The 12,405-nt window shown below is 43.4% G+C and overlaps 1 protein-coding gene across 1 annotated transcript; it reads right to left on the reverse strand.

Annotated features, from left to right (window-relative positions):
• Positions 1-4,579: 4,579 nt before the first annotated feature.
• NPPB (natriuretic peptide B) lies at positions 4,580-12,184 on the reverse strand. The gene is made up of 3 exons (XM_077457735.1): positions 11,322-12,184; positions 8,207-8,462; positions 4,580-4,767 (listed from the first exon to the last, which is right to left on the reverse strand). The coding sequence occupies exons 1-3, from the start codon at positions 11,439-11,441 to the stop codon at positions 4,745-4,747; spliced, it is 399 nt and encodes a 132-aa protein (XP_077313861.1). The 5' UTR covers positions 11,442-12,184; the 3' UTR covers positions 4,580-4,744.
• Between the last annotated feature and the right edge of the window lie 221 nt (positions 12,185-12,405).

Raw genomic sequence — 12,405 nt, forward strand, 5'->3', positions numbered from 1 at the left:
GCCAAAGCTGTCCTTTACCAGGAATTTAAACAATACTTTTTTTTTCTTTGTAAATGTCAGTGCTCCTGTAGTATGTTGTATACATTGTACAGATGTTCTACTTTATAGACGGATGAAGGGATATCCCCCAGGCATGTTATTTATGGAAATATAAAAATTTTAATGTTGACCTTAAAGCTGTATTAAAAATTCTGCTCCTGGCAAATCAAAGTTTTTCTTTGCTTTGGTACATGTTCCCCAAGGCAGTGCCCAGCCCTATTCCCCCATGCCTTTTGATTGACAATCCTTTACCTATTAGCCTACAAAATGGCCATTATTGTCTTTTTAACTCTTGACTCCCATTGACTTCAGAGGGATTTGGATTAGGCACCTGAACTTCAGGGAACCCGCCTTGAATCCAACAGAGGTATGTTCAGCCCATCCCTGGTCCTGTTTCCCGTATATATAGATTGTATATCTCTAGTTATCATTTGAAGGGTTCACCAGCAGGAGGAAGAAGACCCTGATTATTCTATATAAGGTGATGATGCTATATACATACCTGTAATAAATAAATACATAAATAAATAAAATATTGATTTTTAATTATCACTAGAGGGATCACCATCAGAAGAAAGGAGGTCCTGATTCCTCTATAGATTTTTAGTTAGACCTCATTAAGATTGCACTACGCCCAGTTCTGGAGTCTTGACTTAAAAAAAAGATAGAAGATAAAAAGAGTCCAGATATGGGCAAAGAAAATAAAAAAATGGTGAAAGGTCTGAGACTGCAGGAATTTTACATGTACAGCCTGTAGGAAAGAAGGGAAAGGGGGGTCATGACAGAACCTTTAAATACATGGAGGGTGTGGCTAAGGTTCGGGAGGGCAGTGTTTTCAATAAGATGAAGAACACGGTGATATGACCTCAAACTAGCAGGAGGAAAGTTCAAAACTAACCTTTAAAAAGTTTTATTTCACTGAAAGAGTAGTTGGAATAGACTTCCAACAGAGGCAGTGAGTCAACAGTAAGTGAATTAAAACCTTGGGACAAACATATAAAGTATATCTGATGAGTGTAAATAAAGTTTAGTGCATTAGCTTTTTCCATGACCTTAAACACGGAGGAGTTTCAGTCTTCCCTAAATCTGAATATGAATTAAAAGTTTCCTTTAAAAGATTGCTCCAAATTATATTTCATTTTCTGGTGGATGCTAACCAGTTAAGCCACTTTATAATATAATGGATCTTTCAGGGTCTCCGGTGATGAGATCTCTGCCACGTCTGTACACCAGTTATGACAGCTTTTCATGTTTACCTTGATTATATATGATATTGTATATTATATATGACATAACCATCATGAGTGAGAACACCCCAAAGTGGGTTGGAAAGAAAACCTGAAAGTATAGTAACTACTTGAGTCACCAAAAAATATGAAAACCTATGCCTCCACCTACAAATAAAATATCACTTTTAGGCCTTGTTTACACTTGTGGCTGTGTTCATGGCTCCTCTGAAAAGTGATCCTTGGTGGATCGCTTCTAAAGCGGTAGTAAAGCCCGCTTGGTGATTTTGACATATTTGAATATCTGCTAAACATGCACCGTTTGTGAGATTTTCTGCATCACTGGCGCATGCGCTCTGAAGGTCTGGCATACCTTACCGGAACTTCAGAGCTTCGTGCCAGAACCGAGGCTTTGGTCAATCACATAGCCAGAGCGTGCGAGCCCGGAAGACAGACCGGGGGTACACGTCAGCCCTCTCAGCGCTGACATTACAGCGCTGGAGGGTGTTTTGTTCCAAGGTGAGTATTTCATAATGTGCTAGTATGCAATGCATACTAGCACATTATGCCATTGCTTTGCAGGTCTTTTTTTTTATTTATTTTTTATTTTTTACAACATCCACGGTTTACAACCAATTTAAATGGCATTTGATGAGTGGCTTGGAAGCAATATGTTACCTACTCTTATTTTAAACTTTAAAAGCCTTCAGCACTGTACCACAACAATCAAGGTGGTTGCCTTTGAATAGGTCGCATTTGGCAGCAGTACTACTGGCAAATGCACCTATGGTATAATTTTACAAATGCTAGTGAGTAGTGAGTACTAATATGGCCATGTTAATTTGCAGGTTGGTAAATCCACATCTCAACCACCTCTTTTTACCATCCCTTGGCTGCCCTAGAGGAAATGACCCAAAGACACAGCAACATTCAGATTTTTTTATTGATTAAAGACATATTGATTGTTGGATACATTTTAACTTCCTGTCTGCCTGCCTTCCTGCCATGTAGCGCATATGTACAATGGCAAAGAGGGTGGGCTTTAACTCCCACATGCTGAACATAGGCATCCATGGACAGCCAAGGTTTCAGTGCTGTTAGTGGACTCTAGTGTTCTCTGGTAATGATCAGGAGCTCTAATGAAGAAGGTTTTCCCTCAAAACGTGTAAGCCATTATGCAGGAGCGTTGCTAGGTCTACAAAAGATCTGGGGCTAGAGCAGCGTAGTAAAGAAAGTCATACGCTTGGGCGTGCATACACATGTATATACAGTAATAAATGTGTGTGTGTGTATATGCCCCCAGAGAGCCCCCACTTACATCAGGGTCCCCAGAGAGCCCTCCTTACATCAGGGTCCCCAGAGAGCCTCCTCCTTACATCAGAGTCCCTAGAGAGCCTGCCTCTTGCATCAGGGTCGCCAGAGAGCCCCCCACTTACATCAGGGTTCCCATAGAGCCCCCCTTACATTAGGGTCCCCATTGAGGCTCCACCTTTAAATCAGGGTCCCCAGATAGCCTCCCCCTTAAAATCAGGGTCCCCAGAGAGCCTTCCTCTTACATCAGGGTCCCCAGAGAGGCCCCCCCCACTTACATCAGGGTCCTCAGAGAGCCTCCCCTCCCATTGGGCACCCCTGCAGAGACTTGGGGCTATGGGCCCCAGATTTGGGGCTGTAGCCCCAAAAGCCACCCCCTAGCGATGGCACTGCCGTTATGGACGATGTCTGGTCTACCCATGTCATTGGTTGATTGCTGCAGACCTGGAGGCGATCTCATTTGCTTTTTATGACATACTAACCCGTGTCATATGTTTATGAGTATAATTAGCGGAGCTGTTAGAAATCATGAGGCCCCATATAGCCTTCCTGTAGGCCCCCCCCCCCCCAACCCCATCTACTCCCCCCTCCGGGTGCAGTAGACAAGCAGCACTGATTTTCTCTGTCTAAACCTCAAAAATGGAAAAAAAAGCCCCTGCTCTGCTCCCACCTCCTGGGCCCCTCTTAACCTAATGGAGCCCAGGGAAATTGAATTTAAGCCCTGGTAAGCAGCCTATGTAGGTGTGAGGGTGTAGTGTAGTAAAAATACATTTATTCATTAAGGCAGAAATGAACAAATAAAGCTGCCCTGGGCCCCCCTGTTTAGCTGATGGGGCCTGGGCCCAGTGCAACAGAACTGGTTGTACTGCCTTATCAGGGGCCCTGAGTATAATACTTGCTTTTATCGTTCAATAAAAAATGGTTTGAGAGCGATTGGCAAGACAAGCAAAATTTTTCAATAAATTTTGACTTGATATACAAGCGATGTCTTGATATACAATTAGTGTCATGTCACAACTAAGTATAAAAGAGAAGAGAGTAGCAATAAGGATACATTTAATGAAGGTACAACATTTAGCAACTCACATGGTTGATGATTAAAAGAGGCAAATCTAAGTATGCAGGCCTCCGGGGTAAAGCTGTCCACATAGACCAGTGATGGTGAACCTTGGCACCCCAGATGTTTTGGAACTACATTCCCCATGATGCTCATGCACTCTGCAGTGTAGTTGAGCATCATGGGAAATGTAGTACCAAAACATCTGGGGTGCCAAGGTTCACCATCATCCTCCGCACCGCCATCAACATCATCCCTTCCACTCTGCGCTCCACGAGCACTTAAAGCCTTGCTTTCAGATCGATTTATTGCAGGGTAGTCTTCCCGGTCACAATTGTAGACTGGCCGCTGTGAGAGCCGACGGTGTGGGGGATGGTCGATGTGGACAACTTTACCCCCGGATGCCTGCATACTTAGATGTGCCTCTTTTAATCATCAACCATGTGAGTTGCTAAATGTTGTACCTTCATTAAATGTAACCATATTGCTACACTTAGAGGCACCTCTCTTCTCTTTTTTACTCTGTAGCTCCTGCTGGATTTTCCTCCTAATCCCCTTGTGGAGGCTTCCATTTGTGAATGGACATTTTATGGTTACACAACCTGGTCATTTTGCTATAACCTTTTTATATGGACTATAAACTGAAGGACCTATGAATAAATGGTTGTGGAACGAATCATCTGAGTTTCCATTATTTCTTATGGGGAAATTCGCTTTGATATACAAGTGCTTTGGATTACAAGCATGTTTTATGCTCGCAATTCAAAGTTTTACTGTAATGGTAATGCACTAGGTCGGTGCACTCTCTCTTTGTTGTTATTTTGCAGTTTTTATCTGCTGAACCTTTTCCAACCATAAATGGCTGATAACAGCCATTCTGCAGCCGCCCGCCAAGGCCAAACCCAGAGCCCGAAAATGTCACACCCGAAAAGATCACACAACGCCATTTGAAAGTGTACGATATATTTTTTAATATGAACTATGAAGTGTTAGGATTTACAAATGCATTTATAAAACACAAAATAAATATGTATAAATAAATAAATAAATATGATCTGGTTTGTCATAAATAGTAAAAAGAAATGCTCGGCGGAGTCCTCCTGGAAAGGGGTCATGGATATCTGTTTCGGGATCCTGCATGGAGAAAGGAGGAAAAGTTCAGATTCTGAGCTGCACAATTATGTAAGCAAGTGTTGTGATAAAACAGAACTCCGGACAACGTTTTTCGTTGGGTTTGTAGAGAGTTAGGCAATTTTAAACCTATCTGTTTTTTTTATTGTTGGAGAGATCCACAATATTTCCTGTCCTGGTCACATATAGGGGGACTACCTATAAGAGATTTCCCATGTGAATGCTTCAATCATTAGCATAGCTGTCACAAATGATTGTTGCTCAATGTCTAATGTTGTTATCTATTAAGATTGTTGGCACCATCTATTGGCCATAATGGGGTATTTTCCTGAAATATCTCACACTAGTCTTGCACAGTTGTACAGGCTCCGCTAAAATGACTTACTCTGATTTCTCACAATGTGCATTAGAAGCTGCAGCAAGTCAGAGCCTGTCTCATTTCCTGGCTTGCAGACATCCAGCATCATCTAGCACACTCTTCCCCTAACTGCCCCTGACCCACCCTTTTTATTCAATGGATTTTAGTTCTTTCACTCATGGAGTCTCAGCATTTAGGCTTTACCTAGGACTGTCCAGATGCAAATGAAGCCTGCCTAGGAATGTTCACTCCTCCAGACTGACATCCACCCATCAAGAAATTTTTATACATGCGTAATTCCTCCAAGAGCCGGCCCAGTGCTTACATCAGGACTGAGGGCTCTGGAGAGGAGTACTGAGGCCGGCTGCTGGGATGTATTCAGAAAGCTATGTATAGAACCCTCCCAACAGCCATGATCTGCCTGCATTGTATAGAGAAGCACAGAGACCCAGTGATGATGTCACTAGGTCTAGAATAAAGTTTGTAATGAAAATTAAAATGTTTTATTTAAAAATGTCATTAGTATGTTGATGGGGGGGGGGGGGGGGAGAGGAACCAAGGAATTAAAAATGTAAGTAGAATAAGCTTAATCTTTCAACTAAACTGTGCAGATTAATAATCATGAGTGATAACATTTTGGGGCAGAATTTAGGGTTACTTTTAGGGATTTTGACTTTTATAGTTAATCTTAGGTTGGGTTAATGTTAGGATCTGGGTTGAGGTTAAGACATAACATTAGATTTACTTTAATGGTTACGATTGTGAGTTAGATTCAGATTAAAGCGTTATTATACCCAAAATCAAAAAATTATTATATTGCAGATTACTGATTCTTAGATGTGATGGCTGCATTCGTTTTCGTTTTTTTATTTTCACTTGGTGATTCTGCTAGTAAGACAACCCATTGTCTGTTGTGACCGCTTATAAAATATTAGCCGCAGTCTAACTTTTATTTGTTAGTGTATCGAATTCTGATAGTACATCTAACACTCCGATGGAGCCCACACATGATCGGATTTTCCGACAACATGATCCGATCGCACATGTTTCGTCAGAAAGTCCAAACTCGCGTACAGGGCATAACACAGACGGTGTGTTTCTGGCCAGATCACCAGGTAAAAACAGAGGATAAAAAAGCCTTAAAAAATACAACCAGCATGTCTAATAATTGGTAAACTGCAATATATTGCATTTTTGGTTTTAATACTGCTTTATAGAATGGATCTTAGGTTTAGGGTAAACTTTAGGAGTCAGGTTAAGGAGCTGAGCTGGGATTATATTTAGGGGTTACATTAATGTCAAGAGCCGTGGTTAGGTTTCGGGGTCAATTTAGGAGTTAGGGTAATATTAACCGTCTCCCGCCCGCGCTATGGCCGAATGACGGCTACAGCGCGGGCCTTCATTGCCGGGAGGCCACCATATGACGTCCTCCCGTTCATGAATTGCCTGCATGCCCCCTGTGATCACCAAGTCCATGAGACTCAGCTGATCACAGATCAGAGTAAGGGGCCAATCCCAGCCTCTTGACAGCTGATCACGTGACGTGAACAGAGGATTGGTAATCTTTTTTTCCCCCTCACGCTATCAGCGCGATCACCAGCTTCTGTCAGAGGGGCATCAGTCCCTCATACAGAGAGCCACGGCTGCCTAATCTGTGCCCACCATTGCCACCTGCCACCGCCACCTACCAGTACCCACCAGTGACCACAATGCCACCTACATTTGCCCAACAGTGCCACCTATCAATGCCCACCAGTGCTGCCAATCAATGCCCATCGGTGGCTCATCATCAGTGCCACCGATCAGTGCTGCCTATTGGTGTTACCTATCAGTGCCTACCAGTGCCACCGATCAGTGATCATCAATGTCAGCTATCAGTGCCCTTCAGTGCCGCCCATTAGTGCCACCCATCAGTGCCACCTTATTAGTGCATACACAGGACATAATAGAAAGTCTATGAGACACCGTGGGTACCCCGCATGAAAACCACAGGTACATCAGTGCTGCAGTATGGCATTCCAATGGGGACACTGGTTATGGTGACCTATGAGGGGGAAGGAGGGGGAAGGAAGTCCCTGAATTTGCAGGGGTTTCCTCTCACTTCCTGTTTGACAATGGGACAGAAACTTAAGCTCTCTTTCACAAGTGTTCACATCCCACTTCCAACCCTCCCCTGGGTGCAAAGGCCACATAAAAATAGCCTGGAAGGCGGGATTTGGCCCACGGTTCTTGTGTTTGACACATGTGTAATAGACTCTATGGGAAACCACGGTTAACCAGCACAACAACAATGGGTACACCCATGCTGTGGCCAAGCTGCAGCAGTGTGAATGCAACCTTAAATTTAGTGGTTAGGGTAATGTTAAGGAGCTGAAATTATGGGCTACATTTAGGAGTTACTGTAGGTTAATGTTAAGAGGTTGAATGAAATTATGGGTTATATTTAAAGGTTGGATAAATGCAGTGCCGGGACAACGTCATTGAGAGCCCAAGGTGAACATGCCAAATTGCTACACCCCCCCATAATGTACGAGCATTATGTGTCAGCAAAAATCCCCCCCACCTTAAAAAGAAATCGAGTACTGATCTGCTTGCTTACCCCTAATCAGAAATGCCCCCTCCTTCCACTATAAATCTGCCCCAACCAAAAACGCCCCAAAATTCCCTCTCCTAGCACAAATCTTCTTCCCCTACCTCGCCTCCCAACACAAATCCCCTCAAATCACCACTTCTAGCACACCTCCCCAAATTTCCCCTTCTAGAACAATTCAGATCCCCTGCCATCCCTCTCCCAACACAAATCCCCCCCACCCAACCTCCTTGTGGTGGCCCCCCACCTCTCATGATGACACAGTGCCCAGGGCAGCCGCCCCTTGTCTTGGCCCTGGATTAATGTTAAGGAGCTGAATTTAGGTTTCACATTTTCAGTATAGATAAGGAGGTTTGGCTGAGGTTCAGGGTTCTCTTTTGGGGTCGCATAGAGGTATGTAATTAAGGGCGAGTCTCAGAGAACTGGTTAGTAAATTTCAGCCGCATATATCCCCCGTCCACATCTCCCATATAGAATCGAACCTGCTGTCTTACCATTGCAGCCCATTCCGCTTACAGAGTCGATTCTGTCAATCCGTCTCCCAAAGCAGTTGGAGCCCTTCGTCACTTTCTTGTTGCGTACCAACTGTAACCCTTTGAGGAGGTTGCTGAGGGGGAAGGGGTTGCTGTCGGCGACTTCAGTCTCCTGCAGGGGGGCTCCGCTATCATTTGGTCGCTGTACACGGTCCTCCATAGTTTCAGTATTTCCCTCCAGTTCTTCCAACTTTTCCTCCAGTCTCCCCAGTATGACCTGAGTACAAGACAAACACAGCAAAGGGTTAGCTGTAACCTCCGCCCTGCCAAAATATCACCTAGCTGTTTTGTGCTCCTCAGCTGTGTGCATACCTCCCAACATTTTGAGATGGAAATGAGGGACACCTACTAGCAAATGTATGTAGGCATAGGACATGCCCCTGCCACACCCCCTAAAAGGAAAATTAACCAAAAAAAAAAAAGGTTAAAGGGTTTGTAAACCCTTGCGTTTTTTCACCTTAATGCATTAATGCATTAAGGTGAAAAAACACCCGGTAGTCACAAACCCCCCCCCCCAGCCCCATGTTTTACTTACCTGAGCCCCTTCATCTCTTCAGGTGGGGACACGCTGTCCCTCTCCCTATGGGGTCCCGGCTCTTGACTGGATAGATTGATAGCAGCACAGCCATTGGCTCCCGCTGCTGTCAATCAAATCCAATGATGTGGTAGGCGGGGCCAAATCCAGCATTCATGTCTATGGACGCAAATGCTGGACTCAGGAGCGTGCTCGCAATGTTACCCCCTCAGGAGACCGCTTCTCCTAGGGGGTTGTCTGATGTGGGGAGGAACTGCGAGAGCCGCCAGGAGGACCCCCGAAGAGAATGTTCGGGGCCACTCTGTGCAAAACGAGCTGCACAGTGGAGGTAAGTATGACATGTTTGTTATTTAAAAAAAAAAAAAGATCCTTTACAACCACATTAAATCCACAAAGGCTTTTTTTTTTTGTTACCACTTCTATTCCTTTATATTGGCTTTTAAAATTTACAAATGCAGCAATTTAGAATTTGGATGAAATGTTTAGCACTGGGAAACACTTTTTGAAAGATAAAAAATGAATTTCATGTACAACTATATAGATCAGACCAAAATGAGGGACAAATGAGGGACAGAGGGACATTGCTCCAAATCAGGGTCAGTCCCTCCAAATCAGGGACAGTTGGGAATGTGTTTGAGAAGACTCTGATAAAAACTACTCCAACAACACTGTATACCTGAAATTTTTTAGAACATTGACATGTAAAATGTAAAGGAAATATCCTACTAGACACATTCAAATTTTGCTAGATGCCATAGATGTGTATTTACAACTCTAGACATTTTGCATGGACCCGAACATATGTAGTATCTACAGTTCCCACATGGCAAAAAACAAAATGTGAACATTGTCAGATGGACTCTTTACAGCTCTGCACAAGCATAACAAAGCCAAGCAAATAACAGGAAACGCTTGAAAATTTAATCATTTCCCTCCATGGCTTAGGTTAGCCAGGAAACTATAAGCAAGCAAATTTTCCCAAATTTGTAATGCAACGATCCACAATGAACTGCTGTGGGTTGCCATGCATTGAAACACAGATATGTTGTCTCAGTGCCTTGGGGTGGCATTTCAAATGAAGGGCACAACAATGCATATAATATTATATGTAAAGGCACCATTTAAGAGTCCAAATTTTAGCACCGAGTAGATCCACAACGAGACATACAATCAGACCTCTGCTGTTATATCACTACAATTTCCAGTGCGCCACTATTTTTGTAACTTAAGAGTAAGGTTGAGTTAAATTAAAAGTTTTAATTCTCTGAAACCTTGGCAAAATTGGGGGATCTCAACAAAATGTTGCTATTTTGTCCACATAAATTGGAGTCAAATAGGCTAGCCTAATCTGGGAGGCCTATTTATAAAAAAAAAAAAAAAAGGAATGGCATTGCTAATTCCCTCTGGATTTGTTGCATCTCTTTTATTTTCTATGCACCTTAGCTCCATCTAGTGGCCATAATGTGCTATTTTACTACTGCCCATAATAAAAAAACATTCATTCAGAAGGCAAACTAGCCTAAAGAACATTCGCTTTCCCCAATTTGCATGGAACAAATGTACAAACAGATTCTTTGGACATGTATTTTCTAAATAGAGCCCTGAGTGTTTTAAGGGTGCAATTGATTTCAGTTAGCTCCAGGGGGTATAAAAGCTCCCTTTATCCAAAATGGACCTGTCCTTGTGCCAAAAATAGTCCCTCGTTACTTTACATTTTTATCACAGAAAAAAAAAAAAACAGACAATGGAAAAAAAGTGAACAAAAAAATATTGAAGTTACAGAACACAAATAATAATGAAGTAAAAAAAGATGGAAATGCCACAAATACAACAATCTAAAATAGCCTAAATACACCCCCTAAAAAAAAAAAAATCCTAAAATAAATACAAAAGTATTTTTTTCTAACAAGTTTCACCTGAATGAATGAGGCTGAGATTTTCTGCCATGGCAGAAATGGCAACTTTGCTACAACTTTTTCGCTGAAAAGTCAATTTTGATTAAATCAGTCTGATCAGCCCTACCCAGGAACAGCTAGACATTATTATTTTAATCTATCTGCAATAATCTATTCTTTGTAATCCTTTGAACCCTTTAACAGCACAGAATGACCCCATAGACTGCTCCCCCATTTGCACTCTCTCTATGTTTTGAAGTTGGATCAGATATAAACTTGCTGCTTGAGTACTAATCTGGTGTAAGGCAGCCTAGGAGCTCAGCGAACCATGTGTTTCTTCTAACCGGTGTGGGACTACCCAGCTTGACTGATGCCTGGGCTGCAATACAATGATTTGTCTTGTAAATGAGATGTGTCCCCATGGGGGGGTTAACCACCTGCTACTAAGCGGTTAAAAAACCCTCCAGTGTAGCCGAGCCCTCAGATGTTCTCCGTCGGGCTGTTAGCCAATAAATGATGCCCCTTTAATCGCACTTCTCCGCTTCTTCTGCAGCTACAGCTAGAGAAGGCTGCTCTATCCTGGGCTAACAAGTAGCTTACAGCAGACCCATTGTCTTACTGTATGATTCAGGAGGAACTGGCTCACCTTAAAGGAGTCCAGGTCGCTGTCTGTGTCCTGCTGGGTTATAGGATGTGCTGTGGAGGACTGCAGTTGGAGATAGACCAGAAGCAGGGAGCTGCAGAGGAGGTAAGCCTTCCACTCCATGGGAATGATGAGGGGGTTACAGCCACTGATGTATATCAAACAGCAAACGTCTCGTCTTATGTGTTGGGCTCTGTGTGTGGAAAGATCTGACCCTCTCTGTCTAAGTCTACCCTGGCTTTTATCCCTGGTGTCCTTGTACTCTATGCTCTACTCTATGTGTCTACTGGTACCCTCTATTAATCTATTTAGTCCTGCTGATAGCCTATACCAGTCTATACAGTCCTCCTGGTACCCTCTACTAGTCTATATAGTCCTCTTGGTACCTTCTACTAGCTTATATCCTGGTACCCTATACTAGTCTATATATTCCTCGTGGTCCACTCTTCCAGTCTATATACTGCTCCTGGTACCCTCCACAAGGCTTTATGTTTCTCCTGGTACCCTCTACAACTCTTTGTATCCTAGTGCCCTCTGTCGGTCAATTCTCTTCTCCTAGTACCCTTCTAGGACTCCTGGCAGTGCCCCCTGTCAGTCTATTCTCTTCTCCTGGTACCCTCCTTGGACTCCTGGCAGTGCCCTCTATCTGTCTATTCTCTCCTCCTGGTACTCTACTCGGACTTCTGGCAGTGTCCTCTATCTGTCTATTCTCTCCTCCTGGTACCTTCCTAGGACTGGCAGTACCCTCTGTGTCTCTAGGTGTTGAGCTTGCTCTTTCCTCTGCCTCCGTAGCCCTCTCTCATATATACCCCTACACAGTGACCTGAGCTGGGATGGTGTGTGCGCCCTTATCTAGACACATTCCCCGAGCTGTAGGCAACTGTCAATGACAAATTTCCTTATGAGGACCTCTTTTGCCTGTCTCAGGAATGTACAGCCCCCCAAATGATGACTCTACAGGTCTGAATCGAATTCCTCATACCAGAAACACAGACCAGGTACAGATCTGTCCCAAAACACTAAATTAGGACATTTCCACCCTCCTCTCTTATAAGGAAATTACGTTTTTTTTCCCTTCTTCTGACGA

Source organism: Lithobates pipiens, unplaced genomic scaffold (genome assembly GCF_037356315.1).
Source record: "Lithobates pipiens isolate NorthernLeopardFrog02 unplaced genomic scaffold, aLitPip1_a1.2 Scaffold_27, whole genome shotgun sequence".
Classification (NCBI taxonomy): domain Eukaryota; kingdom Metazoa; phylum Chordata; class Amphibia; order Anura; family Ranidae; genus Lithobates; species Lithobates pipiens.